This window comes from Canis lupus, chromosome X (genome assembly GCF_003254725.2).
Source record: "Canis lupus dingo isolate Sandy chromosome X, ASM325472v2, whole genome shotgun sequence".
NCBI classification, from domain to species: Eukaryota; Metazoa; Chordata; class Mammalia; order Carnivora; family Canidae; genus Canis; species Canis lupus.
In genome coordinates, this window is record NC_064281.1 from 17,307,027 (window position 1) to 17,324,076 (window position 17,050).

At 31.8% G+C, this 17,050-nt stretch overlaps 1 protein-coding gene and 1 long non-coding RNA gene across 7 annotated transcripts in view; one reads left to right on the forward strand and one right to left on the reverse strand.

Annotated features, from left to right (window-relative positions):
* Positions 1-17,050, forward strand: part of CNKSR2 (connector enhancer of kinase suppressor of Ras 2) — a 277,577-nt gene that overhangs the window by 158,680 nt on the left and 101,847 nt on the right. For 3 of the 5 annotated variants that reach the window (XM_025438375.3, XM_025438372.3, XM_025438399.3), the window contains exons 9-11: positions 307-453; positions 10,389-10,522; positions 15,410-15,621. In XM_025438375.3, the coding sequence (XP_025294160.1) occupies positions 307-453; positions 10,389-10,522; positions 15,410-15,621 (493 nt within the window). The remainder of the gene's footprint in view (positions 1-306; positions 454-10,388; positions 10,523-15,409; positions 15,622-17,050) is intronic. The other 2 variants (XM_025438392.3, XM_025438385.3) reach the window with 1 other exon arrangement.
* LOC112654108 (uncharacterized) overlaps positions 1-17,050 on the reverse strand; it is a 127,701-nt gene that overhangs the window by 11,073 nt on the left and 99,578 nt on the right. For both annotated transcript variants that reach the window (XR_007409360.1, XR_007409359.1), the window contains exon 6: positions 8,168-8,307. This is a non-coding gene — a long non-coding RNA (uncharacterized LOC112654108). The remainder of the gene's footprint in view (positions 1-8,167; positions 8,308-17,050) is intronic.

Here is a 17,050-nt window from a genome sequence, read left to right on the forward strand (position 1 = left end):
AACAATGACATAATTTCTTTAAACTCTAAATTACTCCATTGGTAGGATATCGTTTTAGTCTCTGCTTTGATATGGTAAATGTCCATTATGTTATTTCATAATAATATGGACTCTAATGCAATAACATGGTTAATCAATTCAGAGATAAAATTTTTTTGAGTATTTATCTCCTAAAAATTGATAGGATGGTACACCAATTATGTGATTTTCTTTCTTTTTTTTTTACTAATCTTATTAAAGGGGGAGAACATTAAATCTTTGAGTACTGTACCTCAATTTTATTGTAATGATTTTGCTGGTTACCAGGTGGGGTGGCAGTTGAAAAATTTGGTGAATGCACTACGAGAGGACCCGAGTGGTGTTATCTTAACTTTGAAAAAGCGACCTCAGAGCATGCTTACCTCAGCACCAGCTTTACTGAAAAATATGAGATGGAAGCCCCTTGCTCTGCAGGTAATGAAGCTTAATCATAAGTCATACACCATCATTTTAGCCATAGATTATCTCAGTAATGCTTCTTTATTGTGCCTCATCTCAGCAGCATATGGATTAATCTTGTATGCTTTTGAAAATTGGTTTGTGAAATTATCTCTTCACAGCTTATCCTAATAGGCTTAATTGTGATGAAATCTGTAAGTTACTATAACTAAAACCCAAATGATAAAGATCTCTGCCTTAATTTGTAAACATATAAAGCATAATTACAAAAAAAAGTTATTTCAAGCCAAAATATGGATAGAGATGAAAATGAGAGGTTTCATTTTGAGATGTAATCTTCTATTTAAAAGTTACACTCTCCTACTTCTTGAAGAAACCAGATGAAAGTTTATAGAATTCTTTTAAATCAGGTCATAAGATAGTAATAGTTATTTATAAACAGTAGGTAAAAGAAGTTTTACATAGTAATTAAAATATACCTACTACATTCCTTCTGACTGATCATTTTTTCTTTTCCACCTTGTTGGGTGGCAAAATAGGGAAATTATTGCTTTAGAACTTCTGCATTTTTCTTCAGCATGAAATTGCTCTAAAATATTACTCTTTGGATGTTGATAAATTATATTCATTAAGAAGCATAGTTATCTAGGAAGCTATAAAAATATTATTCTGATTAATGAAAGACAAGGAAGTAATATATCTCCTTACATTTCAGTCAATATAATCTTTAAATGCATCATAAAAGAAATTTTGTCTTTCACAAAACGTACATTTTTAAAACAGGAGACTATTACCTTTCTTAGAAGTCTAATTTTTTAAAATTGTAATTGGCCACTGAACTAGAACATTGCCCATTGTTCAGATTCTTAAAAAAAGCAATATATGTAAATGCCATTGTACCACTGCAATGTAAATTATTCCTAAGTTCTATATTAGTACCTTAAACCATTCTTAGATTTTTTTCCCCTAAAATTCTAAAATCTCCATTACACATGAATGGCCTTATGGATTATAATGATTTCTCATTGTTTAAGACTTTACTATTTATTGACTTCAAAGTTGCATTATATTTAAATAACATAAAAATATATAAAATGCTCTAACATTAAAGTCTTTAAATTCTTAATGTTAATCTCTCATTTTTCAAATGAATATATGTAAACTGTATTAATATGTCCAAATACATTTGATTTGCAGTATATGTCTATTATCAAATATTTTCAATGTCATTAAAGCAGAATTCAATGTTTTTTGACTCATTAATCATAGATTAGCAGATCAGACTTCCCATCACATCATTTTATTTTCTCGCTGTATTATAAGTTGCTTTGTTGTTCCACTCTGTAGTTTTCCTATTGACATGTCTTCCTCAAAGATCCTGAGAGGTGGGAACACTGAAGAAGAATCCCACGATTTCAGCCATTAGGTTTTTCTATATATATGTGTGTAGTTAAATTTAACAACTCTCTCTAATCCCTTCTATTTCACCTTGAACACCAAAAAGACACTGTTTTCTTATTGATCCATGAACTCTGAGGGAATAACTCTAGGAAATAAATTGATGATTTGTTCCCTTTTTAGATTTTTTTTCCACAAGCACAAACTGGAGAATTAAGGTAATGACACTATCCAGTTAATCACTTTTATATAAAATGCTGAAATAATTGAAAGGCCAACATTTCTTTTTTTGCACCACATTTAGTGTGTATATTCAAAGCTGGGAAACAAAGACTTCAATTGTTTTATATTATCTCACATCATGTCTTAATTATAATTATAATATGTTATTAGGATACTGTTTCTAGGTCCATTGCTAATTGCCAAAATATGCCTCACCAGATCACTAATTATATTTCTTCCTCATTGCTTGTTCAGTTACTGAGTATATTTATAAATTTACTTTTCCAGATTGTTGAAATCAGAAAAAAGAAAATCAGTATTTCCATAAGTGCTTATATGCATCAACATTTTTAAAATTTGTTATATCAATTGAATTTAGTTCCACCAAAATGTGTTGTCCAAGCCCAACTCCTTATTGATAAACAATACTGTTGGGAGGGCAGGGGACTTGCTTACAACTTCTTTAAAAATTGCTTCAGTGGTGGACTTTTTACAGAGCAGAAGAGTATTAGTTTTAATTAAACACTTCCTAATGGTGGTAAAGCAAGGTCTTAGTGGTAAGAGCAATGGGTAAGTCCTCTAACATACTATATACCACCATCACCAAATATCCCTGAAATTTTGAAGACCTGAAATTGTACCATTATAGAGTTGTTTCTTGATCTTACAGCTTTGGCCTACTCTAAAATACAGAGACACTGGAAGCATAATGGGAACTATCTGGTCACGGTTTTTTAGAGTGTAGATTAACCAAAGATGGACAAAACCTGATGGTACCAGAATCTATAGATTAAAGGTAGACTGCCTCCAGAGGGGGTAAAGTCAAAGAAATAATGATATAAGAAGGTCTCACAGGCAGTTTTGGATTCCTTTGTGAGTTTGCCTGAGGACACATATTTTCCTAGTGTCAAAGAAAGGACCTCAGATGTGAAATTTAGAGCTTAATGCAGTAATAACCCTCTGTGCAAACACAAGTACCAGTCTTATTATATTCTTGCTTCTTGTATGTGTCCAAATACATTGGAGCTAAAATGCCCATTAACTCACTTAAATATAAATCTTCAGTGTTCACACCCGGAGAATTGGACCTTAGGTTATTTTTTTCCATACTAATAGTCTACTAAGAATGATTTAAATAGAGGTTAAAAAAGAAATAATTTATGGCATTTATTTAATTCAGTATGTCTATTTCAACTTTTTCTTCTCTACCAGGCTTAATTTACCTACTAGCATTTTCAAATAAAATATGGCAAAGTTTGTGTAGTGTGGAGGCAGACACTAATACTTGCATCTTAAAAAAGGAAAACTGCTCTTCCGCCATCTTGCTCCCCCAAGAAATAATTATTTTTTAAACTAACAAGAAAATAATTTGTACCTACACAAATAAAATTTAACCTTGTCTACCCTAAGGTAGAAGATTGTTAAAGCATATCATGTTTTCATAAAAGAAGTTTTATTTCTAAAAATATTTTTAAAGGATAGTAACTTCTGTTATCAATCAACTATAATGACAAATTTGGATTTGGATTTTCTTGTGAAAATAATTCATGAAATTATAGCCAAATAAACAAAAGCATACAATTCAACTTCATGCTCACAGAGCAATTTCATTAGTACATTTCATGAAACTTGGCAGTTCTTTTTTTAAATTTCTGATTTCTCAAACATTTTGCAATAGAATTGAGAGACTTAGAGATACCTTAGTCAAATACTACAAACAGATTTAATCTGGAGTTGAATTCTCTTGTCATCTGCACCCATATATAAATAGTAGAGATGTTTTACCTGAGATAGAATCTTTTATTCTGTGAAACAAATGAGGGATTTCTTGCTTTCCAAGACTGTTTTTAAAAATGTGTTCTTAGTAGCACTTCTACTAATGTCCTGGATTTTGGTGACCTTAGTGATTGCTTATGGTCAAATTCTTCCAATTTAATGAAAAAAAATCCCGGGGAACTCTGAATAAACTTCAAGGTATATTTTTGATGTTTGTGGTTTTAAGTTAGTGTGCATAGGTCACAGGCATGCGTGGGTGTTGTCATTTTCCTCTTATAAGAGATGCATGGGAGGATTAGCAGGACACTAGCAAGAATGTTGATTGAAATCATCACTGGGAATCAGCAATTTTTTAAAAACATTAAAGAACAGCTTTTTTGGTAAGAATGCATCTCAGATGATCACTATGATCAATGTTGGAATTCAGTATACTGATACAGGTTTAATTAAACACATTTTTATATGAAATAATATCAAGCTGTATCATTAGAATTATGTTCCTAAATTGCATTCTAATCTCTTATATTTGTGTGAGAGTTTCTTGTGTCGTTTGTGCTTTTTACTTAAAATGTTATTGCTTAGCATTATCTTGATGCCATTTTTACAGGATATTTAACTTTGAGCAGAAAAAGAAATAGAAAGCAAATAGTCATAACAGTGATTTTGTCTATCAACTGGTATAACAACTGAAGAACATTAATTGATTATGTAACATTTCCAATACATACAGATATGAATGGTTACAGTATTCTGTGAAAACCAAAACATAAATAACAAAATTGTTTTAATATCAAAGTTATGGGAAAAAAAATATCAAAGTTATGGGTCAGGGTGACCAAAAAAAAAACATTGCTAACAAAATTTATGTTTCTGAGAGTTTTGTTTTAAAAGCATGTTTTGAAGAGGAAGATAACCAGTATTAGGTATGATACTAGAGAAGAAAATACATCTTAACTAAAAATGTAATTGTGCTGCCTGAGAGGCAGAAACAATGATATGTTTTACATGCTCAAATTAGTAAATAGCTGCAAGCAATTGTCACATCACATTTTTGTTCAGCAGTGTTTAAGCAAATTAATTAAAGTATCTAAATCACATTTGGGTTTTTCAGCCAAATGCTTTCAAATGTTACGCTGACTACAGATAATCACCTAAAATGCAAAAATTATTTTTCAGTTTCTTCATTCTTTAGTTTCTCATTCTTTAATTTAATATCTTAAAATGATGTTTACTGTAATTTAACAAAAACTGGAAGTCCATTTTTAGTGTTGCAGTATTAACTATTCCAATAAGACTGGACAGCACAAGAATAAATACACTCATGGTAGTCTCAGTACAATGTGCAAAATTTGATGACTCAGTGGATAAAACCATTTCGTAGTATATGACTCTGGTCTATATTTCTTGTATATCATGTAACTACGTATTTTTATGCACATATATCTGTATTTTTAAACCTATACAGATATGGTTTCCTGATCAAATTAATGATCAGAAAAAAAATGTTTTATTTGTGTTTGACAGGAAAGATTACATGCTTATAAAAGAAGACTCAAATCTTTTGTATTAATGAATTTAGATTCTAGAAAAACGGTGAAAAAACTGGGTGGGAGCATTTTGAATACATGCGGTTCCTTTGCTTAGGTTCTTTTCAAATAATTTACTACTTAAGAAAAGCTTTCCCAGGGAAAAGAATGCCCAATAATTTTCCAGATTAGACCTAACATTACATTCTTATATGGTCAAACTTACAAATTGTATACAGTGTCTTGCCTCCCAAAATCCAGCATACATTTTTTCTGGAGCATTTGTATAGATGATTAAGAACAAAGTTGCTAACACAAAACAGTATTCTGGTACTTGTGTTGGGAATTATAATAAAAATGTGTTTGAACTGAGTGAGAACTTTGTGTAACTGTTCTGTGCTAGAATAATGGGGTATTGTGATCCACCTGAGTCTGCGCTTATTCCCAAGAGTAACTAAAATAAGTGGCCAGGTTTTCTACTTGATGTAATCATTCTTTTTTCAATGGGTACTTCCCCCCTGTAAGGCAAAGCAAGCTCTTTGTGATCTTTGCATTCGTGAATTTTAGAGAGAACTACATAATATGTAACAAACTGTTTTAATCTTTAATGTTGGGGCTGTCTTTATGTCACTGGTGTCATTCAAGACTTTCTATAGCTCTATGAAAGCCAGATCACTTACCAGACAGAGAAACAACTAAATTAAGATAAGGTTGCCAAGAGTTGTTAAAATGTCAAATGTTTTGAGTCAAATCTCAATGTTAAATGTAGTTTCTTAAGTATGGAAGTTCTTTTCTCTTATTTAAGACCAGTGGAGTTTCAGAGGTATACCTTCCAGATGTGCTCAGTTACCTTAAAGACGTTAGAAGTGGGGACATAAGGAAAAGACCCGAGCCATAAGAGGATTTAAAGTGAGATTTCAATGATTCCTTACAAAGGCTGAAAATTTTGTCTTATAATAATTACAATCTTTCAATGCTATTTAAACTGGATGAGTAGGATGCCATTACTAAAGTCATCACACATGATTCAGAGGAAGATTTATGCAGTACCATATTGTAGGATACAATTTGAAAGCCTTTATGTGGTTCAAACTGACAATATGAAAAAAATGTATGTGTATGTTTTACCTAGTAGATTTCTAGTAGTAGTCCCGTTGACTGTAGTAAGTTATCATTAATTGACTTTACGCTATCAATGTATATTTGAAGAGATGCACATGAGCATTTTATTTAGAATCTGGATATTTTAAGAGATGCATGCCCTGAGAAATCTATCAGAGTTGTTTTAGCAGAGAAATAACATATATGCAAATGCCTCTGCCCTTTCAGAGTCTCACTGAATCTGTGGAAGGATAGCTTTATGTCTATTTACATATGAAAACCAAATGTTATGACAAGCTCCTTCCAGGAAAAATACCTGTTTGCATAGAATCTAAAATGGATCCCTATCATATGTGATTGCATCCTATAGCAGATCTAAGTTATACAGAAGCTTCATGCTCACTTGAGTAACAAGACACAGTCTTAAAATAACCGTGTATTTCAGTGACGATAATTCTTAATTCTCTTTCCATATTTTGCCAATATAAGAGAAAGTGCAAAGTGGCAAAAAGGTAAAATAAAATTTTACCCTTTTTTTCTACATTTTTCCTTAAATTAGAAATTCTTCATAGTACAGTAGTAACTGCTTTTCTTTTATTATGTTATGAACAAATGATGAAAAGTAAATATTGCCAAGATAGGAAAAACTATCTTTCTGCATTATGCGAAAATATTTGGATATTTTTTCTGAAGCTAAGAAATATGCCTATTAAAATGTGAATTGGATGCTGAGAGAACTCCTTTTTTTGATATGAGGGAAGATGTATTTGTCACTTTTTGTGTATTTTCAGGCACTTAAATGGTTATTGGTGGTGGTTGTAATTTTAATGCCACTTGTTACAACTAGGAATTTCTTGCTGGTGATTTCAGCTAATAGCATCATTTATTCTGTGCTTCATTTAGTCAAATTTTGCCTATCTTTCTATGTTCTTTAATGCCTTTTTCATTTATTTAGTCATTTAATTTTGTATTCTTTCAGTTCTTGTTCAAAGGTAGAAACATTTTCAAAAAATTATAATTTAATTTTAAATTATCATAAAGACTTCTTTGGGGTTAAGTAGCCATTTCCGTTTTCCCATGAAGCTTCTACTTTAGCATACTTTATTCTTTCATTGCTTAATGTATAATTTTTAAATAAGATTCTCAAGAAGAATGTTTACTTTTTAGTGTGGATTAGCTTGACGAAAGTAACACAATTAGTAGACAAAAATATATTAAATACATTTAGTATTTAATGTGTGTTTTATTTGGTACAAAGCGTACTGATTAGCCAGATAATATCTGCATGATAAACCAGTTGAAATGGTTTTCTGTGATTTATCAGTAAATACAACTAACCAGTTGAGTTAAACAATAGGATTGACTAATTTGTTTTCTCTGAAAGACTAAGTTGTTTTTTTCAACCACTTTAATTCATTGAACCAGCTGGCACAATCAAACCTGTTACCCGTGTAAACATATTTAAGAGTCTTTTTCTTCCACATATTTACTAATTTAGCTCATCATGCTAACTGATGATATTTATAGCAACTCTTTTCTTGAAAATAGAAACCCAGAGAAAATAGCAATTTTAAGGAAGCCAACATGGCTAATATTTAAGTTTACTAGAAGGGAAAAGGCACATGTACCCTAAGGAATCCTAGTAAGAATCCCAGTAGAATCCTAGTAATAATCCAGGCAAAATAAAATATTCTGTTGGTCCTTACCTCACACTTCCTTGGGCTATTTAAAATATACTTGTAACCACTAACTATTATTTCTTCTTTCTTCCTTCCATCCTTCCTTTCTTCCTCTTGGTCTGGGGAAGGCAGAGATGGATACTAACCAAGAAAGATGATCTTTAGTCCTATAGATAGTAAAATAAAAGAAAGGAGTCTTCAGAATAGAAATAGTGACCCTAAAATAAAAGAGAATAAAAGTGTGTTATTTAATAGCTTATGTTTTTAGAACTTGTTCTTAAGTTGACTTGCAATATTAGAGTATTTTAAAATAAGAGATGTTAGAGCATTTTAAAAGCATAGTGAATGTTTTTCTCTTACAGTATATCTGTTAATAAATTTTGGAAAGTAATGTACTGCATAATGGATTTTTTTCTTATTTCTATAATAATGAAACATAGACTTATTTTTTATGTCGTCTGTATTTAATACCAAGATGTCCTGACAAAGAGGAAAGCAATTATAAACAGAATCACATCACAGTGATTATATATATAGTGTGTCTAAAGACTTGATCTAAAAAAAACTATCATTCAGAGAATGTTGTACAGGCATTTAATACATCACTAGAAACAATACAATTCTTTGTTTCCTCAGGCTGCATGGTGTTCATCCATACAGATGACTCTTGATCACCTACATTATCTCACAATTTCCCATTGCCAAGATTTTTGTTACTAAAAGACACACATAATTTAACTGGACACTCTTTCAAAATCAGCATAAACATAAGTCTACTGCATACTCCAAATAGTATTTCAAAATCCCTTAACACGTATAGTTTCTGACTTCTTTTATATCATATGAGATAGAATTTTGTAGAGTTCCAAAATAAATAATCAATTCTTTTTCCCTTCTATCTTTAATTTCTAATTTCACATAGATTAAAACTTAGCCATCATTTTGGCAGGATGTATGATTTCAACCTATTAAGGTGAGCTGTGTAATAAGGAAGGTAAAATCCACGAACTGAGAACTGAGTCCTAAACTATGTAGCCTACCCTAGTTGCCTACATTGTACATTGTATTTATGCTTGGTTTTTTTTTGAACATTTTGTTTATCTGTACAAAAGCACTGTCACAATATAAAATAGCTGTAATAGGCCATTTTTTGTCCAGTGATACATGTTAAAGTAATAGAACTGTGGGTCTATATAGATATGCTAAAAGTGTTTGCATATTGGCTAAAATGGCAACATCTTATGTGAAGATATAGTTCATTTTGTGATCATTACTTTTATGTTTGCGATTGCACTAAAATTCTTATTTTTAATGTGTTATTGTATATATAGGTAATCAGTAGGATCTGTAAGATAAACATGAAAATTTGTGAATTTTAGTCTCACTTTAGGATAATTTTTCAAACCAAAATATCATTTCCAAATGCTGTGAAGCTTAGAATTGGAAGTGCTCTTGAGTTAATGCATCCTGGTGTATCACTTAATTCAGCAAATATGCTATCTTAATTTTTTCTAAGTATTTAATACTTAAACAGGCATGAAAATGCAATCTATAGTTGTGTATCTAAACATTATTTTAAACAATGATAAATGTGTGTGCCTATGAAAGGTGAAATGATTGTGTTACATTAATCACCATACTTTTGAAGATGTACCATAAAATGACCTTGAGAAGACAGTTAGTTGTGTTTATATTTATGAAAAAAGAAAGTATTTTCTCATATTGGCCTTTCATCCTCCATTTTTGTAACCTTTTCTGAGAATCTGTGACATTCTGCTAACTTAAGAGAATGGTATATCTTTTTGGGAAAAAAATACGAAATATCTTTCTTGTATATATCAATCAGGATGTGAGTGAGCTAATTCTTTTGAAAGTTACTCTTTATTATCTTCCCTTCAAAGGTGGGATTCCAACAAAGCAAATTTAATTTAAATAAGCTTCTGACTGTGAAACAAATCTTACCGTTATGAAACACTACATGGTGCTTTCACCTTATAAATAGCTTATACGTGGTTATGCCATAGAATAAGGTGAGTTGAGAACTAAGTGGGAACCTCAAAAGTAATAAACTAGTTGTTTTGGAGATTCCAAGGAATATCCATGTACTAAATAATACGCTTCTTGATTTCAGCCAAGTTCAAAAACTTTGCAGAAATAGATAATTTTAAAATGATAACTATGTGTCGTTGTTGTTGTTGTTTTGTGTGTTGTTTGTGTGCGTATGTATTTTCTTTTTCATTTTAACCAGCCTCTTATACCTAGAAGTCCCACAAGCAGCGTTGCTACGCCTTCCAGCACCATCAGTACGCCAACCAAAAGAGACAGTTCTGCTCTCCAGGATCTCTACATCCCCCCTCCTCCTGCAGAACCATATATTCCCAGGTATAAAACCAACCATCATGTTGTTCTGGGCAACTTCTATCTAAAGACTAGTCTAACTGTATGTAAACCATGAAGTAAATTGTCAAGGAACACCTGAAATATTTTCTTAGATAGTAATTCTGAATGCATTCTGGAAAACTATTGCACTGTAGAGAACGCACTTTGATTAATAATAGTAGTAACAACAACTACTCTGTATTAAACACTATGCATGAAGTATCTTGTAAACATTATCTCATATAATAGGAAAGAGTTGGAAAGTAATAATAAATAGCAATTAAGATTCTTTTAATAAGTAAAGAATAAGTGAGGGTCTTTGGTTAAGAAGCCCCAGGAAATCCCAAGTTACTCTGAAGCATTCCATACTTTTTGCTAAAAGAGAAAGTTACAGGAAACTTTTGTGCCTTCTTAAATATGTGCAGCAAGGGAGCTTTTGGGAAGAAGAGTAGATGATAAGAAGGGAGAGTATTCTTTTTCCCCTAATACTTCTGTATCTACAATTTCTCCTTTATTAGTTCATTAATGTTTCTGTCAGAAAGTAGAAAGAATTTGCAAGAGAATGAGTTGCCTTTAGAGTCTATTTTCTAGATTTCTTGAGGCTGTATCTCCATTTCATTTCCAGATTCCTATTTGAAATTCCTGGCAGGTGTGGAGATTACAACTTTGTGCCATAATGCATTCTGTCCAAAAGCATTGTGATATCCAGCCTTGTGGAATATAAAAATTATGGAAAAGGGCCACCACTAAATGGGAATAATTGATACCAGTCATGAAGAATTTGGCTCCATTTTTAAATTAGTTGTGCAGTCATTCAAAAACAGTAATTTAAGGTCTCTTTTCAAGCCACACTTCATATTAAATTTCTTCAGTATATAAAAGAACTGAAATTCCTTGTTTTCATTAATTTTCATTATCCTTCAGTGTACCTAATGTTCCATTCTCTCAGATATGATGGTACTGACATTTTACGATCTAAATGTTACATGACAACATGGTGTGTCTGCAAATACTGTATTGTTGCCTAGTAATAAAACTGTAGTCCATTTTATAAACATTTTAGTTCTTAATTTTGAAAATTAAATGTAGCTGTGGGAACATGGTTTATGAGAAAATATAATTTACTAAGCTGGCATTTCACAAATCTTTCTAGTATATAATTTACAGTCTTACATTAAATTTATAATCAGATATACAGATCTTTCTGATATCCTAGCCAAATACAAGTTGCATTTTAATTCTATTAAGATAGTGTCAGACTTTCTAAATACTCTTGCATGAGGAGCAATAAAAACATGTGTGTTTTGAATAGTGACTCTTTTGGTTTATTTTCAATTTAATTGGAAATATTTTTATTTTGATGCAAATGATTATTTCAGAGACCTCATTCCAAGGGCTACATATACAGATAGACATCAGAAAATTGTTTTTATCAAGTCTCTGCAGTTTTATAATCTTCTTTCTTTTTCTCTTGGTTAGGGAGGAAATTATAAAGAAAATATATCCTATAAAGAAAGTGTTTAAAATACATTTCAAAAGACAAAAGAATGAAATGATTGAGTTCTGTCCTCTCAGTATGGTGGAGATTAAGATTATGGCAATGTATTGAAGCCAACAAAAAAGCTTGAACGTGCTATTTAGAAACACTAAAGATACAAGAAGTTGAAGTATCAACATCGTGGTACTTGTTTTGTCAGTATTGCTTGAAAGCTTCATACTTTTCAATGAAATTCATAATCACTTTAATTGATCCTTAGTCTAGTGTGTAATTTAATAGAATTTTCTAGGTATATTTTGAGTCAAATTATTATTCAAGTCACACAGTCATTTAATATAGCACAGTCAGAACAATCCATATATCAGAGTTCCTTTTTATGCATCTTTGTACATAAAAATTATCTGCATTTTCTGGTTTGACTTGAAGTTATGGTATACATACAGCCTTGGCACTTTTATCTCATTCTCTCATTTTGATATTAAATGTGGTTCACTTAATTTAACTCATCTAAACATTTCTTTTTGCCTATATTTAAAAATCATGTTTATGTAGGATAGGCATGTTAGTGTTCATTTCAATTGTAAATAATAAAAATCTCTCTCATTTTAAAACCAAAAAAAAAAAACCTTAAAAATGTCAGGGCTAGTTGTCAGGTAGAGATTCTTTCATGGGCTTGCAATTGAACACATTTATTCCAGAAGAAAATGTAGTTGAAAAAGTACCTTTTTCTCTAAAACACTCATGTATGTGGAGTGAGTGAAATTTGATCAGTTTTTAATTATATGTCTTATGACTTTACATAGTTTCATTACCATAGTATATAGTGCATTTACACACTTAACTGAATTTCTTTTTCTATGACAAAAATCAAGAATGTGTATATCTTTGCACAACTCTCAAGTGCAAACACTGATTTCTCTCATTAATTTTACTCTGAGCCATTAAATATTAAGAAAATCCATTAAAGCAGTATTCTAACTTTTCATCTGTTTCCTTAAATCCTTTTCAGAGTAAAAGCATAGATTTGTTACACACATAACGTTAAAAAGTTTATTTTAATTTGTACAGCAGGACAAACTAACACATTGAGTTATTCAGGGACTCGTGATGTGAGTACATACACACAAGCACACATACAGAGATACAGACACAAATATGCACACACACACACAATACATATATCAATTCATTCTACCGCAAAGATTTTTTTTGGTTTGTACATTTCTTAATTCAACTTTATTTGCATGCATTTCATATAGACACATCTAATAAATCTTCCTTGTTGGTATGAGGCCCTCCTCTAATACCATTACAGAGTAATACCAGCCCTTGCAATTTTCTGCCATGGGGATGTCCATATAAATAGAGCATGGTGAATTAACTAGGGCTGAATCACCCTCTGATCTCAGCTGCATTAGCATTCATGTCACAGGCCTGATAAAAATGTCTGCCCATTTATAGATAGGCAAAACCTTACTCCGGTGCTACAAGTTCGTTAGGGCTGTTTTCAAGCTAATTGCAGTGTCAATCTCTTTTTGATAGAGGACTAACAGTAATAAACAGCATCAGGCAATATGTTCAGGAAAAATGTTTAGCTTGCTGAAAATAAAATTCTGTCTGAATTTTGTATTTGTTTTCTTCATGTTGCCTAAGAGCTAGCTATCCAATTACAATTTAACAATAAGTAATACTTTTATTTTTAAAAAAATAAGGGTGAATAGCATTGTAAATGGCAGTCTCAGCTTGTGACAAGTTAAATACATGAGGCAACTTGCTGATTCAATCAGTCTTGAGCATATTATTTACTACTTTCAGCATATTTCAAATACTAGGAATGTAGCTCTCTTCATTTGGACAGACCTAAATCTAGACATTTGCATATACCTACAAAAGTGTAGTACCCTAGTACACAAGTATAGAAGTATAATATTCTTGCTGAACTGTAACTCATATTTTGGAATTGACATTAGATTTATAAGCCCATCACGATTTTATAAGACATAATATCAATTAAAATTTTGGTTTTTTATCTGTCTTGTTATAATTTAGTTAATTCCGTTGATTTAAGATTTCAGACTTAGCACTTAACATAAAATTAAATTTTTATCTGGTTTGATAGCATTCATGGCACTGTTTAGGGTAGAACTGAAAGCAATTAAGAACTAGGAGGAAATAAAATTAATGATCTGCAAGGGAAAGAACATTGCATTTACATTCATAGTGGTGTTCTAGAAGACAGGCTTTTCTAACAAAAAAACTTCATAGCTAGTCAGTGAAACATATCATAAAATAAACAAGTTCAATTTAACCCGTCCAAAGTGGAGTATTTCTACCAAAATACTACTCATTAGGGGCCCAGTTGCTTGGGCTATGTAAATTAATACTATATGTGAGTAACAGTTTTAGGGATCCCATAAATAATGAGATTTCTCTTTTCTAGAATCCTATAGAAGAAATCAACCTGCATCATCCTAAATTCCATATTTTGTCAGGTTCCTCTACCCTATCTCCATAAGAAATGTGTAATGAAATTTTGATCTATCCATTTAGAATTAGTTCTATGAATGTATATTTTATTTTTTATTTATTCATGATAGACACACACAGAGAGAGAGAGAGAGAGAGAGAGGCAGAGACACAGGCAGAGGGAGAAGCAGGCTCCATGCCGGGAGCCCGATGCGGGACTCGATCCTGGGACTCTAGGATCGCACCCTGGGCCAAAGGCAGGCGCCAAACCACTGGGCCACCCAGGGATCCCCTATGAGTGTATATTTTTAATATTAAATGAGATCCATAGATTTTAAATACTGAAAGTCTATTCAATAAGGTCTATTTTAAACTAATAACAAGCTATCTGAAATTCTTAAGAATACCAGTTTATAGAATGCTAATTTGGTTCTTAAGGCTGCTAATATCCTTACAGAGATGGTAGTTTATAAATACATCCTTGTTTTTAAGCAGCACAAATACTACTATGCATCAAGTAGTTAACCTGGCACAAAAAAAACCCCTATACTGTTAGCGTTGTTAAACTTACACATACTGAATTCAACACTAAATTTATGTGCTGACATGATTTTCCTCTGTATGACATAATACAGTGAAAATGGAGTAGAGCAGGAGTTAGAAGATCCAGGGTTCATGTCCAATGTTGTTATTTATTAGCTGTATGGTGTTTAGGCAAGTCATTTGACCTCTCTGATCCTCAGCATTTATTTTCCTGCAATATAGGAATAATTAAAAATTGCCCTTTAAACCTCAAAGAAAGTTTGGAAAGATCAGAAAATATATTGTATGAAACGGATATTATGAACTGTGTTACACCTTCTCTGCCATTTTACCACCCTAACACTTTCCTACATCCTTCTCCTTTAATTTTTCCCTTTCTTTAGAGATGAAAAAGGAAACCTTCCTTGTGAAGACCTCAGAGGACATATGGTTGGCAAGCCAGTGCATAAGGGATCTGAATCACCAAATTCATTTCTGGATCAGGAATATCGAAAGAGGTTTAATATTGTCGAGGAAGATACTGTCTTGTATTGCTATGAATATGAGAAAGGAAGATCAAGTAGTCAAGGAAGACGAGAAAGCACCCCAACTTATGGTAAGAGTTCTTTTCTTACATATGTCTCGCATGAGAACCTCTATTTCTTTTCATAGGCTTTTGGGTTATGAAAATTACTTGATTTACTTGATAGCTTTTGAATCTTTATAATTGATCTGTGTCTGTCATGTACTTCTAAGTGGAATCTCAACAATATGAAGCATGATATTAAAAATTATTCTAAATTTTCCAAAGATAGGTAAGAATGGTAGGTAGCATTTTAGTTCATTAATGACTTAAGGAAACCTTGAATCACATGTAATTTTTGTAACATTAGATATTGCCAACTTGGAATAATTCACTTTTCCTTTTTTAAAGAAAGATGAATGCTTCCTATTAACTTGACTTGTATAAAATTAACTCCTTATTCCTTAGGGATTAAAAAAAACTTCAGATAAACTTTCTGAAGGAAATCTCACCTCAATTTTTGTGTTTTTAAGAAGTTGGAAAATTTGAGTGGAAGTGAATTCTAAATAGGAAACACACATTGTATTTAAATCAGAGATGGCCTTAGAGTTACCACATCCCTAGGACTTTTCATCTCTGACTTCTGTTTTTCCATGTATGACCAAGAGAGTAACCCAGTCACAAATACTTTAAATTTATACATTGTATACGAAGATTTACAGATTAATTTGCCTAAAGTTAAAGTAGGAAAGGTATGATCCCATTGCAAGAATGAATGGATTTAATTGGAACTCTATGCTCCTCCTTTTCCAGTTTTCTAACTAATCATTTTAGTGAGGAGCATAGAGAAGGGGAAAGACATGATCCTTGATAATTAGTACTGATGATCAGTGGGAGCTGAGCAGGACAGACAGTTGCTTTTAGCTTTTTTTTTTTCACTTGCCCCCCTTCCTTGTCCACCATGGCCATATGTCTCCCTCCTGTGGTCCCAAATGACTGGTCATCATGTACCGTATTACATGTGCCTTATTTCCTTACAGCTTTTTGGTAATAATTATGAGAATATGTATGAGAAGATTTGCCCAAAATGGTCCTAAAGAATAGGAACCATACTTAGCTTACCTTGTGTTATTCTCTGTACATGTGCATTTTTATCATAATAATAAGTAATGATTTTTTTTAACATAGCTCCTCAGTTAATCTATTCTGCTGGCACTTTTTTTAAACTGTCATAATTTGAAGGTACTTGCACATTTGCTTTTTCCCCCATTATAATATAAATGTCTGCAGTACAGAGCAGTATAGAAGCCTGCCATCCTTGTTATTCCTACCCCTGCTTTATCACGTAAATCTTTATTTTTACTCATTCATTCCAAATACTTATTGACTGCCTAGTGTTGGATAGGCAGTAATGTATATCAACTCTTTTTTATCTCTTAGAATTTTTGGCTGCTTTTACTTATTTTTAAGTAGATAAGGATGTTTAAGGGGAAATCATAGTCACCAGATGAAGTAGATTACC